This window comes from Oikopleura dioica, chromosome PAR (genome assembly GCF_907165135.1).
Source record: "Oikopleura dioica chromosome PAR, OKI2018_I68_1.0, whole genome shotgun sequence".
NCBI classification, from domain to species: domain Eukaryota; kingdom Metazoa; phylum Chordata; class Appendicularia; order Copelata; family Oikopleuridae; genus Oikopleura; species Oikopleura dioica.
The window spans coordinates 2,932,961-2,953,373 of NC_137293.1; the positions used below are offsets into that span (position 1 = coordinate 2,932,961).

Consider the following 20,413-nt stretch of genomic DNA (forward strand, 5'->3'; position numbering starts at 1 on the left):
CACAATTACCATAAATAATAATAATTGTGTAGAGCGAGTTGAGTTGAGCTTTTTTCAACAGAGTGTGGATTGTTTCTTTAAAAAAAGTAAGGCGGTATTTGATTTTTACTTTTCATAGGTTTTGGGAACAGGAATTATTACAAGGTTTCTTTAGTTATAGATAGGGATTCTCACGGAAAAACAAATCGTACTCAATTTTCGTGAAACTTTCACTCTAGATGTAATTTTTTCCGCTGATTCCAAATATGCAAAAATCATTATGAAATTCTGAGCAAGTGGCAAGCTATAGCCGATAAGGTAGCTTGGTGGTAAGCCCTAGTATTTGGTTCGTTTTGGAAGTAATCCTTGAATATTAGTCGGCTAATTTTTAGCAAAATGGTAGCTTACCACTTCCGGGAACTTTTTTGTTCAGATAACCCGCCGTTATTTGTGACTGATTTGCTACAGTAGGTCAGAGTGTGCACCCACCGAGATTATGGGGCGCGCTAATGCTTTCCGGGCCTCCCACGGAGCGCGTAAAGCACTACCGCGCCGTCACTTTCAGTCAATCATCGGTTGTTTTCAGAGGTTCTAGGGCTCCCCCGGTTTTCAAACTTATATATGATCTAAAGAAAGGTCTTTTATTGAACATATATAAAAATCTGAATTTAAAAAGGTCGGTTAGGGCTTCAAAAGTAAGAGAAACCAATTTTGGGGCCGCGCTCGCCGCTCAATGTACTATCGCGCCGCCACCAAGACTCCATCAACGGGACATTTGAAGGCCTTCTAGTTTCTCCCCGGTCTTCAAACTTTAACAGACTCAAGAAAAACATCTGTTCTTAGACATATCTCGGAATCAGAGATTCAGAAGGTCGGTTAGACACATAGAGAGCAGGTTTTCTTTGAATTTTCGAGAAAACTACGCTTTTTAGATGAAAATTTAAGTTTTTGAGCTCAGTTAATGAACAAGCGTCATCTTTTTTCATATATTCAGAAGTTTTTCACTGAAATTCTTTCAAGTTACGCGAAATAGATTGCCATCATTTTGGGCGAGTAGCGCCTCACCGCGCACCGTTTTTCCGTGAGAATTCCTAGTTATAGATAAGAATGAAAATAGAATTGTTTCTTTTGAACTTCACCGACGATCAATAGCGAGATAAATACTGATTGAGTAGGCAAATTAAGGCTGTTTTGATTGGTCAAGAAAATAACACCCGTTTCTTGGCCACGGAGGAAATAAGGCAAAACTGAAATAGTTACAGATTTTTTCTTTGAACGAAATTGCGATTGTCTGTCACTTTTTTGTCACTTTCGAACTGTTGAATTTTTAATTTGTGGGTTGATTGCGGACTTCCTTGAGCTGGGCCAGTTGGGATTCGAAGACGCGGATCTTTTCTTCGATCTGGCACTGTTCGTCGAGATATTGGCGCTTTTCCTGGACGTATTTTAGGAAATCGTCGAATTCCTCCGCCTGAATTGCTACTGTTACGATTTTGAATGATGAAAGGGCTTTACCTCAAGCTGGCGCTGTAGGGCTTCTGTAACAAAGGCCTCTCTTTGCATACAGTGCTCGGAGCACTTGTCGGATTCGGACATTTGCGACTTCAGAACTTGGTATTTTTGCTTTAGGGCTTCGGTTGTTGCGAGATCATGACTAAAACTCCATCAGAAACAATCAAAAAAGGAAGACTCTAACCTTCCGTTTTTTAAACTTGCTTCGGCTCGCATAAGCCGCCCAGCCAATTTCGACCTGAGTTTGAAATTCGACTCGATGTCCTCGACAAACAGCATGTATTTGGAAACAATGTTTCTGGGGCACTTGTCCTTGATGATCGCATTGACGCTTTCGCCAAAAGACTCATTGTCCCTGTAGCCAAGAATCACTTCTTCCTTCAAGTTCGCCATGTCTACAAAAGAAAGTTTAAAAATCACGATTGGCTTTGGAAATCAACAAAGACACAAAAATATACAAACTTTGCATAATCTCATTACTCGCGGTCTCGAGCCTGCCAGGCTTTCCAATTACCAAAAAATGCAGAAAACTTGCTTACCTAGAATTCTCTTCTCATGTTGCATGATGACATCGCTCAAGCTCGTTTCATCCGAGTCCGAATCGTCCACATTATTCGCTTCTTTCTCCTTCAGTTTGAGCAAACCACTTGGGTCAAAATAATCCTTGGGCAAAAGGCATGCGTCAGGTTCTGGTGGAGGTGGTGGAGCATCTTCTTCTGGCGGATCCGTGCTCGCGCGCTTGATCTTGTCGAAGATTCCAGAGATTTCAGATGGGATTTCGACCTCGATACTTGCTTGGGGTTCAAGTTTAGGCCGTGAGCTCCCCTCAGGCGAGTGAGGAGGAGAATCACAAGGGGGCAAGACAGGAGGATCAGGGAATTCGACCGCTTCTTCGGGGATCGACGAGTGCGAGATATTTAGACTATCAGTACTAATCGGCCTGAAAAACGACGAAGAACTCGGCGTTGCAGGATTGGGGTGATTCGCACTTTCACTTATTGAATCTAGAGTTCCACGGGATGCCGTCATTGCCGGACTAGCGGAGGTGGAACGCAGTGCTTCTTGAGACAATCCAAGAGCTCTGAAGAAAGAAAAGTTTAAAAAGAGACATAAAATTATTTTGAGCGTTTAAAGAGGCTCTGAGTTAACCAAACGACTAAGCCATTTGTCAGATTTATGGGAAGGGCTATTTTTAGCTCAATCAAAAACGATGTTCAAAATAAAAGAATTTTTTGTTGATGATCACTATTTTAAATAGTCTATTTATAACTGAAAACAAAGTGATTTTAATCCTTTCTTACAGTCAATATAAAGATAAGAAGAAGAATAAATAAAGAAAAACATTTCTAATAATCAGTTTTATAAAGGAGATTTCAAAGAAGAAATTATGTGTGTTTACCTAATCTTGTCGGCAATAGCTGATCCTCGTCTGGAACTATTCGGTGTCGAGTTATTCTCATCATCAGAATTCTTCCTCACGGGGGTTCGAACTTTTCTGAAAGTAACATTTCCTCCATAGGGACTTCCGTTTGGCGTGGTCTCTTCTTCTCTAAGAATCTCCATACTCTGACTGGGCATTAAATTCGTCGCGTTTAATTCATGATTGTTTCCTCCTCTTATCTGCCCTCGAAGCCCCGAATCTCCTGCCGAGTTGAGAGCAGCGAGACGGCTTGTAGGAGTTGTTGTGAGCTGAGTCATGTTCTCGGCGGAACGACAACGATCCAGTTTCATTATATGGCGGTGATGCGTCCGCGCATTGTGAAAAGACGTAACACTCGAGACTTGGGCAACTTTTGGCGCTGGCGGCGAGGCGGGCGTTCCGGGGGTCGAGATTGAGGATTGGGGAGAAACTGGGGAGGCAGGAAGGGGCTTGTCCGCAGCAGGGCTAAATATAGTTTCTCTTAATTTTTCTTGAAAAAAAAATCGTACCTTTCGGGCGAAGAACTTTGGTCCTCGTTGAGGGGAAAAATAATCGGCGTCCTACGTGAATCGGAAGGCGTTCGGAAGTGAAAGACGCGCGGCGACGACGGACTTGACGAGTTTTTCCCACCTGAAATTGATCGACTTTGATTTTGATTGATTGAGGGAAGTCTTACCGGAAAGAGAGCCAGTGGAATTGTCGAAGGAGGAAGAGGAGACGGGCGGTAAAGGCATGCTCGGCAAGAGTGATTCGGGGAAGGAGACGGGTCTAAAACACAGGGTTAATACAGGAAGAAGTTTTCTTATCAGCAGTGGGCTTAGAATTCGAAGGTTTACCTGGAGGAGTTTTCATGATTTCTTTGATTATGATTGTTGCGCTTGAACTGGAGTGGTACGTAGGACGAGTTTAATGCACTTGTGGTGGAACGAGTAGTAGAAGGCGGTATGGAACTTTTGTGTAGACTCTGACTCGAGCTGGTAGTGCCCGGTTGGTTCGACGCGTAGGCGTTTCCAAGGCGGTTTGCAAGGGCGATCGAGCTCGGCCCGGGAGGCGGAATCTCCGTTCGATTTCGGATGTCGGGAGAAACGACGCTGCTCGTTGAAGTCGGAGTTTTGATGACGGGAGTTCGCGCATTCGTATTTGGAGAAGTGACATTGTTGCTGGGCGGAGTCGGAGAAATGGAACTGTGAAAAGGTCCCTGGATGAACTTTTTTTAAAAAATAACTTGATTTAGCTCGTCGGTCAAGCTGAAATTGCGATTGGCTTGTGGCGGCGCTCAAGGGTGGAGCCGGTAATTGAACTGATTTCGTGAGTGGTTCTCTTATCACGGCTCCCGCTGGCAAATGAAATTTTAGCCCTCCCATTCTAGCGTTTTCCCAAAAACGACAAATTCAAACGACGACCTTTTTTGATCGATGGGAAAACGACCTTATCCAAAACTATTGTATTTCAAAATTGAGCGACTTAAAAAGTTTTCACTCAAGAAAGATAGATAACTTTTCTTCCCAGATGGGGCTTTTTGGCTAAATCTGAAATATTGAGATTCTGAATTTCTGAAATCCTCAAATCTTGCATTTTTTCAAAAATCCAAAGAGCCACTTGTCGACTCTCAGCGAGGTTCATTCGTTTTCTCAAGTGACGCGGATAAGACCGCTCTCCAGCGCCAACTTGAGGTTTATTTTTTCTGCATCATATGATGCATTACAAGCACAAGACTCCTAAGAATCATCAGCTAGTAAGATTCTGCATGTTATAATGTATTTTTAGGGCAAATTTGAAAATATAACGAGACTCCCTTATTATCAATTTACAGTAATTTGTCTACGGTTCAAGTCATAACTTTCTGGCAGAGTTTATAAACAGATCTGAAATGCCTTTCCCATAGCAGTAGTTATACGATTGAAAAATGGAACGGCGCGGTAATTACGTTTCAGAATTCTTGTGGGCGCAGGTACCCGGGCTTAAATTGCTGCCTCAAAGGAAACCGAGTCGAGTTTTAGATTGAGGTTCTTTCACGATTTTCAATCCCCGCAAAATATGTTCATGCGTTTTTTCGTGTTTCTGTTCCTTCCTATTCGAAAAACGAAATTTATCTATAAACAGAGAATTTAATTAATTGATCTTTTTTCTTGCTTCTAAAATCTTGCTGTTTGATATAAAATGTTAGATAATTGCCTGTAAATATTCACTTCATTAATGAGCATATTTTATGATCGAAAAAGTCATCCAATTTTCTAACCAAAAAACTAGAGACAGGACCTTGTATGGACCACCAATGGTGGCATAATGTGAATGCCTGCCTGTGTAGATACCTGAGTCAGGGTCCTGAGCAGTATTTTTCAAGTTCTTTTTCAGGACTCTAAGTCAGGTTTCTACGCAGGTAACCCTTCATAAATATACAGTAAAAGATCAATTATGCTCGAAAATGAGAGCTGGAAGTCCAACTGGAAGACTTTTAAGTCCCTATTTTGGCTAGTATGGGAATATGCTAATCCATATTATTCACCGCTCAGAGGGAAATTCCTTCGCCAAGTGGCACGTGACTGAGTTCAGGATTTACCACGCTCAAGTGCGTGGGAACGGAATGCTTACACGGACGACAAAAGAGATTTTTCGCCCTGTTTTGTTAGTAGCAACTAGTACAGTTACTCTCTGTTTGGACCTGTTCCTTTTAGGAGAAGTTGGCGAGGTCGGATTCGTGCGGTCGAGGGAGCGGCGCTTGACGAAATCGCGCAGTTTTTCGCGAATGTTGTCTGGGTTTGATTTTACAGGCAGATGCGCTAGAATCTAGTAGAATTTTCTCTAAATTGGAAAACGTACAGGAGCCATTGGAAGGGGCAGAAGAGCGGCTAATATCAGCCAGGTCGGAAATACTCTGACTTCTTCGCGTCTCTGGCGGCGGCACGGAACGACGAGTTACAGGCCTAAACGATTACAGTAACTCGACTGCATATGCATCGGAATTGAACTGGCTACCTGTTGAGAGCAGCAATCATCTCCTCGTCTCTGAGAGGCGCACTCGATTTCGAAATCTCCAAAATCGGTTCCGAGCGCCGCGGTTGACGATGATTCTGATTCTGTGGGTTGATGCCCCTCTTCGGCGAGATGCACAGTTCTTTTCTCTTCAAACTCGTCCTGCGCAAAACCTGAGCGGTCACTTGCGAGTTGATATAAGTCGAAATATCGTCTTGGAAGAGATCGTCCTTGGCCTCGTCTTTTTGATGGATACAAAATTTGGTACTCGACTAAAGGGGGTGATCAATCAAAATTTGGAAAAATTTGAAAAGGAAGAACCTTGAGCCAGAATAAACAAAACAAAAAAATGGAAATTTACCACGATTTTCGCGATTCGGTTTTATCTTCATAAAAAAACGAATGAATTTCAAGAAAAAATACTGCAACTTCTGTCGATTTTAATTAAACCCTAAACAGCGCGCAAAGTGCCAATTTCGCGCTGCAATTTTCGCACTAAAGGGGAGAAGCAATTAACCTCTCCAAATTCCAAATTATCGCCGGAGCTTCTTGAAAAAAGGCTTATATTTTAAATTATGAATTGGATGAGTCAAATACGCTCGCGGTACTCATCGCACGAAATTCCGTTTAGCCTTCTAGTTTATTTAAAAAAAGCCTTTATCCGGGCGCAGCGTGGATAATCGCTTTGTAGAAATGGGCTCCTGTCAGGGCCACAGGACGATAAAGGAACGTGGGGCGGAATGCTCGCTAGAATTTTGGTGCGACTGTAGATACCTGATTAGCCGAACTAATGTGTTACGTTCTAGCGCGCCCACTAAGTGTCCTAATAAGGGTTTACAAACGTAAAAGTACAAAAAAAAAAATCGAGAAAAATCGCTATTTATACGCTGTTACAGTACGTTCTGTGAAAGAAAAGAGGACCCGAGTAGATCGCCATATGTCCCCGAAAGCTCAAGGGCTTTGCACAACATATGTCCTTTTCACTCGGCCCAGAACCTCTTCAAAATGAATAGCTGCTCGCCCATTGTCCCGCAATATGTCTCCCTGTTCTGTAGATTCAATTGCGCCATTATTGTTTGGCCGCCTCTTGGTTGATTAAGGGCCCCTACTGCATTTAGCTTTTGACTCTAAAAATATTTTCATGAACAGGCAAAAAGGATCATCCAAGATTATCCTGCTATCGCTTTTGAAATGTAAACGGAGGAATTTGAGGTTTGGAACTATGATCGCTATCGCATCATTTTTCGAATTCGAAATGTCAGATAATTTATCTTTTCTGCAGTTGATTACAGTAACACTCCTTTTTTCTAAAATTGAAGGGTCTTTCTAAATGCCTCTGTAACTAGAAAATACATAACTAGCCAAAGGTAATGCATAATCTTGCGTTTTCATACCCACAAATTTCGAGCCGCAGGTTTTCTTTCTTGTGGCTCCTAGAATTAATGAATTCTCCTTCATATACAAACATACAGGTAATTTTATTCCTAGCAACTTTTTTCTATGATGAGAATTTTCATCGTTTCCTGTTGGTTTGAAAGAACTAAAGACCGGAAATTTGAACTCAGTCCAATTACACGAAAAGAGGCGGCTCTCCTGTCTGCTGTGCTCCTTAATCTTTTCATTGTTCCGTTTTTTTTGGCGAACAATTAGCACGGTGCGAAATAATTTACTGCCCAGTAGCGGATGCGCCAGGTTATAACCGCGACAATACTGAACAAAACCGCCGCCAGAAGAATACACTTCTATTCGAAAACTGAAAAATATATTTCCAACTAAGTTTCTAAACCTAATTCGCGTGTTCACCCAGCCGCCAAGCTACCGCAGAATTAGGTAAAAAAGAAAGTTTTTCGTGCATCTTTTCCGAATCAAAGGGGGCCAGTTTTATTACTGTATGCATTTTCTTCCGCAAAAAATCTTCTTGGCTTTTTTGAAGACCCTTTCAGGACCCTGACTCAGGTTTTCTACACAGGTTACTACGGAAAGACTTTGAATAAATAGAAAATCGACGTTAATATAATTTCTTGGAAGTGACTTAGTACCGTAATTCCTTGTTCCTTCCTGATAAGAACGAACATGTAAGGAAAAACTTTTCGGAAAAAAAAAGTAACTCGTGGAAAAACGAGATAGAACACGCAAAATGCATCCGGATAGGAGCAATTACGGGGACGAGTTGTGTCCACTTCTGGAGCAACAAAAAGCGAGCCGATCCCTCGACAGGCGAAGTGACAAGCACCTGCGGAAGTGGCAGTCGGATAACCGCCCCGGCCCCGACTTGATCAAGCTTCTACTAATTCCAAGCTATAAGTTGGCCTATCGGAAAGTGGAAACAGGAGGTGCTCTCTTATACTTTTAGTCGCATTTTACGAGAAGGATACGCAAGTTATCAGTAGAAGCTTACTCAATAACAGTCTGTTTTAGATCGAGAAGCCGCTTGCGGCTCTGAGTGAAACCAAAGTTGAGCCGCGCGTAGCGCGGTTTTTACTCGAAGCCGCAAGTGGCTTTTCGATCTATAACAGACCGTTATTGAGAAAGTTTTAACTGATAACTAACGTAAATTTCTCAAGAAAATTTATTTCAGAAACAAGGTGCAAAAATCCAAGATAGCACTTGTTTGATCCAAACAATTTAGCTTTCCAAGAGGCAGTTTTGCTTCCTTTGCAATCCTGTCTACTTCTTTTAACTCCATTTCCGCGTTATCTTATCAAGCGTTCTTTTTTGCGCAAAAGGCATGTGTTCCGTGTCCAGCATACACATTACCAGGTTAAGTCGCTTATCGCCCAACCGGCTGGTCAAAAAAGATGAGAAAAGCACGCTCCACTGAGCCCGGCACACCACATTTTGACGCTAATTGCCTCCTTGCATTCCCTAATTCCATTCCCGACATTCCAAACAAGGCGAAAAAAAGGGGGACACAAAAGTAGGGGTGACAAAAAGAAAAAGTCTGAACACCTGCAAAACAAAGAATAAGCTTTTGGAAGAGAGGGCTTTAGAAGCAGATTTTGTGGTTTTGGGAGCATTTAGCAAAGGTGGGGCGAAATCGCGGTTCAAATTCAAGCAGGCGAAAGAAAAGGAGACGATAAGGGGAAGTTCATAATAAGGACCTACCTTAGGTACACTGGACTTACGAATCCCGCATAACAACAAAAAATTGATAAAAATCCATTAAAATCAGAGTTCTAGTCATTATCAAAAGAAGGTTCTAAAAAGCTGAGCTGAGTCTTTGCCCCGATAAGAAACGCGTCTTATCATCCCGTCCATAATTTTTCCATTAACTCTGCTGCTATCCGTTTTTTGCGCGTTTTATCTAAAACGAGCTGGCCTTGATTACGCTCCTCATTACCCGCTCATTCCCGTAAATTTCCACTATTACAATCAACATTAATTTTGTATCCATTCCTACACCAGTAATCGAGGACGAGCGCGAGTGCATGAAGCTCGAAGTATTCCCGCTCGCATTGAAAGAAGTTGGCGCTGGGGAGGAATTTTGAGCAGCGTTGTTCCCAGAAGAAGCAGGTTCTTTCCATCGCTCCAAATTTTCGCGGATCGAAGGCGCTTGCTTGATCACCGGCTGAAATAAAGAAGGGTTAGTATTTAGGGTAATTACTGTTGATGGATAATTCATTTTTCTTCAATGCGATTTTTGAAACAAACTCAATTTTCTTCACGTGCAAATCCGGAAACATGAAAAAGGTTTTCTCTCAAAATACAGCCCAATTTAAAATTTTCCCTCCCCGGAAATCGTGCTCACGAGATCACGTGACGAATTTTTTAGGGCTTCTCTTCCCTAGTCATTTTTTTGGAGAAAAGGGTGACGCGATTTTCACACACGTCTGCGGTTTTCGCCACAATAATAAAATTATGCAAATGTCGCGAGTTTTTCTTGCTAAAGTAAAGATTTTCTTTAAAAATAAATTTCACGCTCTGACGTCGCCAGATATCCGGACGCGCTTTTTGCTTGACAAAATACTGTAAGAACTCTTGCTTACTAAAAGTTCAAATTTTAAGGGAGTGATACCCTTAAGATTTTTCGTTATCATCTTTTAGGTAAGTTTGATTTTTCAGGCCGAAAATCTTAAGGGTATCACTTCGAAATACCAGATTTATATTTAATTACTAATAAATGTTTGAAAAAAATGCTTCTTATAAATTTTCTCTACTTTTTTTACAAACAAACAAAAAACGAAGGCTCCACCCTTCTTTCTCATTCCGATCTTGTTTAAAACTAGCAGTTGTATGTTTTGAAAATGGTACTCTTCCGCCAGTACTCAACTCAAAATAAATGAAAAACATGTCGATCCCAAATCTTATCAAGCTTATTTTTTTTGAAAAGTTACAATAAATTCTTAAGATTCTACTTTTTTCGTTCATTTTCTTACAAGCATGTCTAATTCGATTTTACAGTCGCTCAAAAACACAGTAATTATATGAAGAAAAAACTGACCAGGGTCAATATCTTCGCAGAAAAAAAGAAGCAAAAAAAGCAGTAACCTGTGTAAAAACCTGAGTCAGGGTTCTGAAAGAGCCATAATTAAAAAGCCGTTTCAGAACCCTGACTCAGGTTTTCTACACAAGCTGCTGAGCTCAGAAATTCCTTCTCAAGAAATCTGATCCTCTCAGAATCTCAGACTGATGACACAATCATCTTTGTCCGTAAAAAGCTTCGTCATGGTCATGGATACGATGATTTGTGATGAAAAGCATCAACTCACCCTTGACGGGTTAGATTTCCTTTTTGTTTATTTTTCCGGGACCTGTAGCCACGTTTTTTTCTTGTTTTAGAAACAGAATGCTTTGAATTTTTAAATCAATCTTTTGGTCTCGAAATGTTTTAAAACAGGCAAAGGTCAACTTGATAAATTAAGGGAGGTCGACATTAGAAGCATCTAACTTTAAAATAATTCGTGTTAAAAATGAAACAAGTTTCGTTACTCGAGAAAAATGGGCTTATTTTGAATGCGGGCGGAGTTAAAAATAATAAATCCTCGAGTTCAGATTTTTCGTAAATAATGAAACTAATCTCATCGGATTACGAGCCGATCACCTGAAAATCAAAATATTTGCGCTGGAGCGCGTTATTACACGCACGTCAAATTCCGAATTTGCGCTTCTGAATTTTTCTCTCCCGGCGAAAAAAAAGCAGGGCGAAAGGTTAACCCGGTTTCATTTTATAATAAGAGCTTTGAGAACTTTCTCTTCAAAATCTTGTTTATCGCTTTTTTTGTGATTATAATTTCGAGCCGAAAATTTGCTTCAGTCATAAAGCAAAATGAGCGAAGCAAATTTTCGCTTCGAAATCTTTTTTGCCTTTTTCCCTACAAAAATTTGAGTCAGAGATTCGCTTCGCTTCCTGTGCTTTCAGTTTGAAGCGAATCTTCGACTCAAAATTTTTAGATCGAAAACAGGCAAAGTTAAAATTTTTAGCGAATATTCTGTTCCTCCTATCAAGGGTCAATTTTGCGTCGTAATAATTGAAACTAGTTATGTTTATTTAAACGCAATGATCCTAATTTACTGCCCTGGGGGACGTGTTATTTGAAAAGGTGCCGGAAGCGGTAACCAAAACGAAATAATGATGTCACAATTTACTCTCGCCGTAATCATGGGCAATTTACGGAGCAAGTACGGCGTCAGGGGCAAATATTAAATATTTGAAAATTTGGGCACGTGAATTTGACTTTTACTATTCACTTTTACGCGGAAATATCATTTATTACACTGCCGTTTCCGGAATTTGGGCGAAAAAAGGATGAAATAAAATGGAATTTAAAGGGCTGAAGCTTTTTTTAAGGTTGTAGCACGCGATAAAAATGTATTTCAAGAACTCTTGCTGCCAAAGAATCAGTTTTCTTTCGTTAATTTTCCTAATAAAAATAATTAATAAATTAAATTTTTGCTGTTTATCAAAATCTTACGCGATGAAAGATCATTTTTTTCGTGTCAAAAGCCTTTAAAATACTCATTTCATCGCTTCCTATGCCCTCAGTACACACAAATGCAAATAAGGGGGTGTCTTACCTTAACTTTCGCCGTAGGCTTATTAACAAGTCTTCCAAAGGGTTGTTGCTTTGGCAAATTATTGGAATTATTTTCCATTTTCTTTCAAATTCTTTCTTCTTCAGTTTTATTATCTTCTATTTTTTCTCTTTGAAATTCTAGCGGCCATCTTTTTTTCTTTCTTCTTTGTTTGTCTCTCTTTCTTTCTTTGTTTTTATTGACTTACATTTTAATTAAAAATTTTTAAAATTGCAATTTTTGAAATTGAAAAATTCAAACTTGGCGAAAGCAAAAAAAGAGAAAAAACGCGGCTTGGGAGCTCGAGTTTGAGAAAAAGAGCGCGGCGCCGCCCACGCCAGGCGGAGCTCTTTTTTGGCGCAAGAGCGCACCTACGCAACTCCACCACCAGATCAAGTCCGCGAACTTGAATCGCCCCCACAGCGCCCAGCGAAATGACTCTGGAATGCGCAACATTCTTATTATAGCGATTTTACAGTAATTTTTGTATCTTTTCTAGAATTAGATTTTCTAGGCAAAAAAAAAAAAATTTACAATTGTAAGCTCCTGAGCAAAAGTTTTAATTCGCTGGAGCCGCTGTAAGACTCCGTTCTTAAAAAAGCCGCATCGCGGCTTTTCATTCAAGATCTTTCAGTCTTTCGGATTTTTACACAGGCTACTCAGTGCATCAAGTATGCGAAGTAATTGATAATAGTAATTGATGATAATTAATAAAGTTTTTATTCTGGTAAAACTTGTATTAAGTGCAAATTACAGAGCATTTTGTGCGATAGTGTAATTCAACTCAGCAATTTCTTTCTCGATGAAGCCGTTTCTCAAATTTTGGAATCGCTGCGCTTTCAGAATCTTCTTGTAGAATTCCGCATCTTTGAAATACGCACCCATCCAAGCGATGAGAACAAGGAAGACGAGCATGATCGTATCGAAGGCGACATGGCTAGTCAGCTGATTGTTTGAATCGAAGGGGAGGAAGATGTTGATGCTACTGAGAACAAGAAGGAGTAAGGAGATGCCGAAAAGATAGGCCAGAGAAATTGTGTAGAGATGGAGGAGACGTTCGGTTTCGTTGGCGCATTCTTCCTGATAAGGATGAATACGAGGGGTCCCGAAGTGGAGGGGGCGTAGGAGTTGATTAAAATCTTACCTTGACATAATTCTTGAGATGATGTTTGAGCTCGTCCACCGAAGCTTGTTGAGGTCCAGTTTCTTCGTTTTCGTTTGCTTCTTCTATCAGCGTCGCTACTTTCTGCTTCTTTATTGAGTGTCTAAAAATGAATTTTGATCAAAGAAGGAAGAAGGGTTCTCACCGTCGAGCATTTTGACTTGTGGCGGAAATTGCAAAGGCTGATTTTTCGTCGTATTTTGAAAGTTTTATGTCGGACTGACGAACTGACACGGTCGATTTGCTGGAACTGATGGAATTTGACCGAGCGGGTTTGATTGGAGACACTGCGTTTTGAGAGACTTTCTCAGTTGTTGGGATTTGGACTGAAGAGGTTGAATGAAAGCCTTCATTGAAAAGGGAGGAGAAAATGACTTACTGGAGAGCTTTCTTTGTCGAGTTGGATGTTTGTGCTTTTGCTTTTCTTTCTCTTTGATGACCTAGAAAAATGAGTCAATTCTAGATTCATGGATTCTTCTTTTATCGGACCAAATAGTAACTGAGGGTGTTAAATGAATTACAACTTGTAAGTGAAGCTGATAAATTACAGGAAGGTAGTCTCGCTTCTACCTTGTCTTCATCTTCCGGCTCGGGGGCTTTTCTCTGCGGGAGTTCCTGTTTTTCCATTTTTTTACTTCGCTCTGGAGAAGGAAAATGGGAAAATTGAAAACAAAAATTAGCATCTAGAGAAAAAACCATATCATCTAGAGATACTCTTGCCAATCCCGATTACTGGCAATACTGTATTGCGCATACAAAAATTATTGATAAGTTTTTCAACAGATTTGAACTCTTCCACTCATTAGATACAGTTATTAACCTCGAATAAGCATGCTCAGTAAGATAATTTCTAAAATCAGATATCGTGTTATTAGTTTATTGCCAATAAATTATTGGGTTTATTCGAGTACAGTTACAGTATCTGCCAAAACTACTCGCAGCAGCCATCATCCCTAAAGACAGATTTATACGGTAAAATCTTCTTGTTCCATGTTACCTTGTTCCCGAATTCGATCGGAGAACGGCTTGGAAGACGAAGTATCCAACAGTCAGACCAACAACAGCTGCGAAAAAGATTCCAGGGTGGAAAGTCATGACAGCTAGCATCAGAATGTATCCAAAGGTGATTTGGACAAAGTGAAGGAGAGAGGAGCCAAGAGCATAGAGCCATTTGCTCGAGGTGCCGAACGAGTTGTTTTGCTTTCTCGCGATTTTGGCTTTACCGAACTAAAGGAGCTCGAGTTTAGTAAGAGCTTGGGGAAAAAGAGTACCTTGATGAATTCGACCAGAAACCCTAGAATGCCAATGACGACGCATGTCCAAGCAACATCTCCAGTATTTTCGACGTTCCACTTTTTGAAGATGAAGCCTTGAATCGGAAGAATCTTGTTGAAAGCGAGAAAATGCCCTGTCCCATGCGAAAGGTCTGCAAAAAGAGAATCAGCTACTTTTGAAGATAAAAGAAATTTACCGGCTCCGTGATCTCCATGATTACCTTCCATATTGTGCCCCGTATGGTCCATATTTTCGCCCATATTGCCGTCCATATCCATCCCGTTTTCCATATTTATATTGTCCGTTTTTTCTCTGGTCAAGAATCAAATTCGAAAATTGAAATAACTTTTGAATTCGGGCTTTATAAATCAACGAATTATGGCTCTGAAATGGCCCCCGAAGTCGATTTTACGACAGTTTCTTTGATAAAATCTTCATTGTCCCATAAAAGAATGTGATTATGTAACACAAGCTAATAAAGTTCAGAAACTCATGATTGATTTTCTGATAAAATTGGTTATAGTTAGAAACGAACTTTTCCAAAACGATCAAATATTTTCTCGTCCAAGTTTAAACCGAGTATAAGAAGAACGGAAAGAATACTGTCGATGAAAAGACCGGCTCAGCGGGATAAGAACTGATCGTTTCTTCGACCTTTTGTGCGATTACAAGGCCCTACTTTCTGAAAAAAAAAACTTAGAATTTCCAATTCTCAGTTCATTGCAGACATGAGTAAATGCGTTTTAACAGTGATTGAAGACAAGTAAAGAGGATGATTTTGTTGGAACAGGCGCTGCCACGAGACGTCAGAGCAAATTAAATCTGTTTACAGTTATTTACAGCAGGGTTTAAACCATGTTAACATTCATTTTTCAACAGAGAATATATTTTCGCCCTGATTGTGGAAAAACCAAATAACCTCTTTTTCTGCAAGTTCATTTCTTTTTCAAAATTTTCTGTTGAAAAATCCCTTGCTCTTTTCCATACTCTAACCCTAACCCTTATTTTTGCAATCAGGAGAAAAAAAAAGGAAGTTTAAAAGCTAAATGTCCTGTTCTTTTTTAACCCGTTTTAAAATTTAAAGCTTTTCTATATCTTCTCCATCAACATTGCCGCTTCAATTCTGTCATCTCCTGTTTAATATAAGCGCTCATCCTTTTTAAATATACTGTGCTGGCCCAGTAAATATACAGGGGTCGCTCCAGAGCATCCTTTTCTGCGACCAGAACGCAAAATTATTGCTTATTCAAATTTTAAATTCAGATAAAAAAAGTAAAATTGCGTCTGGCGTGAGCGGTTTCTCTTGTGGTAGCTCGATATTGCAAAGGATAGAAAAAAGAAACATGGGAACTGGAGTTTAGACGCTTCGAAAATACAGTCAGAGACATGGAAAGAGACGGAAATGATGCCTGTAACTCGAGGAGCGCCAGTGGCAGGGCTTTTGCTGGAGAATCGCCGAGATTTTTTAAAGCGAGAAATTCATCTGTGAGAAGTTATGTGGCGATAAGCATGTTGGAAGACTGTTGCTCAGAAGCGAGTTTGATTCTGACTGTAAGTACTTAGAGACATGCAAAATTTTTCTCGAGAATCCTAATTTTACTGTCAATTAGTTTCTAAGATAGTCTAATTTATGCATAGCTAATTAAGGGAAAAAGAGAAAACACGTGACATCTGTTGATTGAGATCTTAGGCTCATATGCACCTAGATCCATATTTATTTTTGACGCAAGCAACATTTTGGAAGGAATAAAAATACGTATGTCTGCATTTGCCCTTTGAGCTCTGCTCTCCAAATTATCATGACTAGGGATGCAAAACAAGACCTGATTAAAATTCGCTTCGCTTAGTTTTAATCATGGGATTCTCCAAGATTCATGAACTTGGCACTGTCCTTTCCATCCATGGCGAATTCGATCCGGGCTATGTGAAGTGAAAACTAATTCTTCTAGACAACTCTGTGTTTAATCAAAAAACAGTGGTATGATACAGTATCTTAGATGCTTATAGACGGAAGGCACAAAAGTCGCCGAAAATGACGTCTTCAACTGCAATTACTGTAATTGACCCGGTAATTTAAGGTCTTCATCATTGCAACTGCGTCTGGCGGATTAACTGCCTTTTACGCAGAATCCAAGCTCCACAGGGCAACGAGAGTATTCGGGTACACTCACAAAGACGCCTACAAAATCAGCTCTGCCTTCTTCATCGTCACTTCTTTACTCGTTTGTACATTGCTTCTGCTCTGTGTGAGGTGAGTTTATTGCTTATACTCGGCTTTTCATTTGATTTTCAGAAACTCGGCAAAGAGCCGCGAAAGGTTTTCGAATCTCTCCACTTCTACTCACACGACTGTTTCTGCCTAAATAAAAGTCTATTTCTCTCAATTTTCATTTGATCAAAGCTTCTTATTAGTAAGCGTTAGATGATTCCAAAATAACTTCACGAGAAAATCATCTTCCGAGTTTCAAAGTTCAATCATATCATCATGGAAAGAAATCCGTTTCTACTCACGCGCCTCGGGCGAGATCAGAAGCTTTCTTGTCACTATCAGTAAGCTGTTTGTCACCCTTCTTTATTCCACCGTACGGGCCGGACCTGCGCAAATATGACATTACGTACTGTCGATTTTTACGTAGCGCCTGACGTTCTCTATAAAAACCAGCTCGAATCGCTCTCCTCCAAAACGAAAAAAACGAATCAGAAAAAGAAATGTCTGGCTGCGAAAGAGAATGTCTAAACAACGGGCTTTGCGAGGGACCTTTTCACGGACGGTACATGTGCAACTGCGCTACTGGTTATACCGGAGACAGTGAGTTTTCCCCTCTTTCCGGAGTTCTATTTCTTTTCTAGCGTGCCAACTGGTCTCATGGGATCATCACGAAGTACCCCTCTGGTTCACGAAAGAAATGAACGAGCGAAACGATGTCCTCGAAGCTGAAAATGACCTCTTGACTGGACTCTGCATCTTTATGGGCTTTGGATTCATGATCATGATTTGCGTCTCAATCTTCGTCTACAGAAGGTAAGAGCCTCTTTTCATGATATCAAGGAAGAGATTTTCAAAAATGCGCTCGAAAAAACGGCTAATTCTCGTCATTTTAGATATCAAGCCGCAGCAGTTTCTTATCATCATCAAGAAAACGCGATAATTCGAAACTTCAGCAAATCATCGATGGAGAACTCGGAGCATGAGACGGTTTTCATTCCTTCTGCGAAAACTGCAGGGACTGATTAATTAATAATTATACTTTTATCACTGACGATTTTATTTGATTTTAATAAATGAGACGAAGAGTTTTGTAATCAGTAATTATCATTTATTGTCAAAGAAAATACCCATAAAGCACTCCAAATTCTATTTGCAAAAACGCATGGTTAAGTTTTTGCAAAGCATCCATCTCGTCGTCGCCATGTTCTCCATGCTCGTCATTCACAATGTCTAAATTGAGTCCTTGAGAAGGAGATCCTCCAGTTGTGTGTCCAATATGCGACAGGGACATAGCTGAATTAAGGACCCCCCGTCAACAATTATCGAAAAATCTATTTTCGGAATTTCATAATTTTGACCCCAGAAATGGATTCTATTTTTGGGAGTCTATCTCGACTCTAACACCCTCAAAATCGCATTTGAAAATCGGACTTTTTGAGGAAAAATGACGAAAAAGTCCCAATTTTGCTAAAATTTTGGATTTTTATTGGTCAAAAATTGCTCCGAATAAGTTTTTATGATGTATTGAACTTCCAGGCACACTAAGAAGCCCCAACATTGTGCAAGTTAGCGTCTGGGCAAGTAAGCGTCAAAGTTGCCGGTTATATAAAATAATTTTTTTTTCTCGAAATTTTTATATCGAACACTGAATACAGTATTCAGAAAGTATAGGAGCCATTATTTCTAAGTTATTTAGACAGAGGTTTGAGAATTCAGGCATTTTTTGTTCTAATAATAACGCTTCGAAATAATCAAAAATATTTTATTATAAATAATAAGAGCTTAGAAATTTTGAAATCGACTGTCAAAATGAGTGTACTATCGGAGTACGAAAATATTATTTCAAAACGTTAAATTAAATTTGCTCAAAAGAAATGGAAAATATGACCGCTTTTCACACGGAAAGGTCGAGGTTAGATTCTACGAGGGGACTGACTGTCTACCAGACTAAGACATGCTGAAAGAGCCATTCAACGCTCCACGGATCGCCCACGCACTTTAGACGCTAACTTGCCCAAGACGCTAACTTGCCCAAAACGCTAATTTGCACAACCTTGGGGAAGTTAGCGTCTGGGGAAGTCAGCGTCTGGGGAAGTTAGCGTCTTGGGGAAGTTAGCGTGACTCAAAAGACACGGTTTAGTTTTAGCAATTCAATGGAAAAATTTCGAGAAATCAAGAGAGTAAGATTTGAAATCGCTCTAAAAGGAAAATTTTCAATAAATTTTTTTTTTAAAAATACCATATTTGAGTTTACCGTACATTTTTAGGTAGGATTGCTTTTGAAATGAAAATGATACTACTTCGCATTTAGGCGCTACGAAAGTTCAAATTCATAGCTTATATCCTTAATTTATAATTGCTAAGCTTCAGCTCAAGTTTCCAACTCAACCCAACATCAGAAAAATTTAGCTCTTCGGTTCAAGAGAGGCCTGATATTGACCCCTTTTTTCGCTAAAAGGTCTTAATTGATCGGCTTCCTGCTGGTCACTCTGTGACAAAGTAGAAAATGACGCAATGATTTTGAGTAAAATGATTTTGGCACAATCTGCTTATTTGACCGCTGCTAAATTGACCATACCCACTAATTGAAATCCTTTTTAGAATTATGCGAAGAAAGAGTATCCTCAAAAAACCACTCTGTCGAAACAATGAAAATATTTCTTTTTCCTTTTTTCACCTGTAAGCTTTTTCGAACTGGTAAGCTCATAAGAACTTTTAATAGATTTCTATATGATAGATCTTTACTGGGAAAATTGGAGCAAGCAGCGAGAAGATTATGTGATTGACGATGCGCAGTTTCTCAACCATTTGTCATTCGAAAAAGAGTTCGGACCACTTGGGTATTTTCTTTGACCTGTTATTTATCCTAGGCAAATAAATATATTTCATTTTATTGATAATTCACTATCTTTAGGCCTTTCAGTACAAATTACTCTGAATTTGCATTCCCTTTGGAGGTAACTTGTGGATAGAGATTACACTTCTGACGGATTATGACGTCAATCAGAAAGTTATATTAATAAAAAAACATATGCCTCAAAATCTCAATATAAGGGCCGCAAAAAGAAAGACCTTCATCAGATTTTCCTTTGTTAAAAAAATCAGAAACGCGATGAGAACCATATTTTTTTCTTTTGTTCTCACGAACATTTTTGCAATGAAATTATCGACATCATGGATACATGATCGACAAAACACGGGCGATCAAGAAAAATTGAAAGATGCTAAAATGGAGAAAGTCGACGAATGTTTCAATCAAATGGAGTGCTTTCTATTTTTTGGATATTTTTGAACTGTTTTTAGATAAAATCTTACTTTGAAATCAAGGAAGAATAAAAAGAGAAATAAGCATATATTATTTATTATATACTATAATACAGGTTAAAGTATGTACAGATAGTGTTTTTTCTTTTACCACACGAAATATTCTTAGTGATTTTGGGCATTTGAACTTTGAAAGATTTTCTTTTACCTTGTTAAACCTGTATCAAACAGATTTTTTTGAATATCGTCCCTCTCAAAAATATTTCTCAAAAGCAATTTTTCATGAAAATTTTTAATTTAAATTTTCCACTCAAAAATCAAAATTGATATCGAAAGCCTTTGATATCTTCTTTCACCCAAAAAATTGTTATTTTAAGTCACGTGTGTCATATTGAATTAAAAAAGAAGGTACAGTTCAAGCAGCATCTGAAGTTATTTTGATATTGACAAATGGATATTGAAAGTAAGGAGCCGGCGCTAGACATTTTTAGTGCTTTGGCGCTGTTAGGGGGTTAACCCGCGTTCGCCGGTCATTGCTGGAAGAGCCAAAAAGGGATGGAAGGGTTGAATTGCCGGATGAGAAGGGGAAGTTTAACTAAAAATTGTT

The 20,413-nt window shown here is 39.5% G+C and overlaps 5 protein-coding genes across 12 annotated transcripts in view; 1 reads left to right on the forward strand and 4 right to left on the reverse strand.

Annotated features, from left to right (window-relative positions):
* Positions 1-1,277: 1,277 nt before the first annotated feature.
* On the reverse strand, positions 1,278-6,855 carry LOC145701230 (uncharacterized). Its single transcript, XM_081778455.1, has 12 exons — positions 6,784-6,855; positions 5,888-6,156; positions 5,732-5,835; positions 5,590-5,691; positions 3,748-4,105; positions 3,588-3,679; positions 3,421-3,541; positions 2,891-3,376; positions 2,031-2,572; positions 1,676-1,886; positions 1,495-1,633; positions 1,278-1,450 (listed from the first exon to the last, which is right to left on the reverse strand). The coding sequence occupies exons 1-12, from the start codon at positions 6,853-6,855 to the stop codon at positions 1,307-1,309; spliced, it is 2,640 nt and encodes an 879-aa protein (XP_081634581.1). The 3' UTR covers positions 1,278-1,306.
* A 5,742-nt stretch (positions 6,856-12,597) lies between these two features.
* LOC145704107 (uncharacterized) lies at positions 12,598-13,691 on the reverse strand. The gene is made up of 5 exons (XM_081781543.1): positions 13,629-13,691; positions 13,438-13,498; positions 13,204-13,384; positions 13,041-13,161; positions 12,598-12,976 (listed from the first exon to the last, which is right to left on the reverse strand). Exons 1-5 carry the CDS (start codon positions 13,683-13,685, stop codon positions 12,647-12,649), a joined length of 750 nt encoding a protein of 249 aa, XP_081637669.1. The 5' UTR covers positions 13,686-13,691; the 3' UTR covers positions 12,598-12,646.
* Positions 13,692-13,921: 230 nt separating this feature from the next.
* On the reverse strand, positions 13,922-14,728 carry LOC145704127 (protein SLC31A2-like). Of its 2 annotated transcripts, none has more exons than XM_081781566.1 (4): positions 14,554-14,728; positions 14,330-14,484; positions 14,056-14,285; positions 13,922-14,011 (listed from the first exon to the last, which is right to left on the reverse strand). In XM_081781566.1, exons 1-4 carry the CDS (start codon positions 14,621-14,623, stop codon positions 13,990-13,992), a joined length of 477 nt encoding a protein of 158 aa, XP_081637692.1. In that variant the 5' UTR covers positions 14,624-14,728; the 3' UTR covers positions 13,922-13,989. The 2 variants fall into 2 exon arrangements, with proteins under 2 accessions (XP_081637692.1, XP_081637691.1); XM_081781565.1 differs by having other exon boundaries at positions 14,530-14,723.
* Positions 14,729-15,603: 875 nt separating this feature from the next.
* LOC145705139 (uncharacterized) lies at positions 15,604-16,711 on the forward strand. The gene is made up of 3 exons (XM_081782596.1): positions 15,604-15,884; positions 16,412-16,584; positions 16,627-16,711. The coding sequence occupies exons 1-3, from the start codon at positions 15,720-15,722 to the stop codon at positions 16,694-16,696; spliced, it is 408 nt and encodes a 135-aa protein (XP_081638722.1). The 5' UTR covers positions 15,604-15,719; the 3' UTR covers positions 16,697-16,711.
* Positions 16,712-19,895: 3,184 nt separating this feature from the next.
* LOC145703537 (hormonally up-regulated neu tumor-associated kinase-like) overlaps positions 19,896-20,413 on the reverse strand; it is a 32,438-nt gene continuing 31,920 nt past the window's right edge. For all 7 annotated transcript variants that reach the window (XM_081780903.1, XM_081780905.1, XM_081780906.1 and 4 more), the window contains one exon: positions 19,896-20,401. In XM_081780903.1, the coding sequence (XP_081637029.1) occupies positions 20,294-20,401 (108 nt within the window). In that variant the 3' untranslated portion in view covers positions 19,896-20,293. The remainder of the gene's footprint in view (positions 20,402-20,413) is intronic.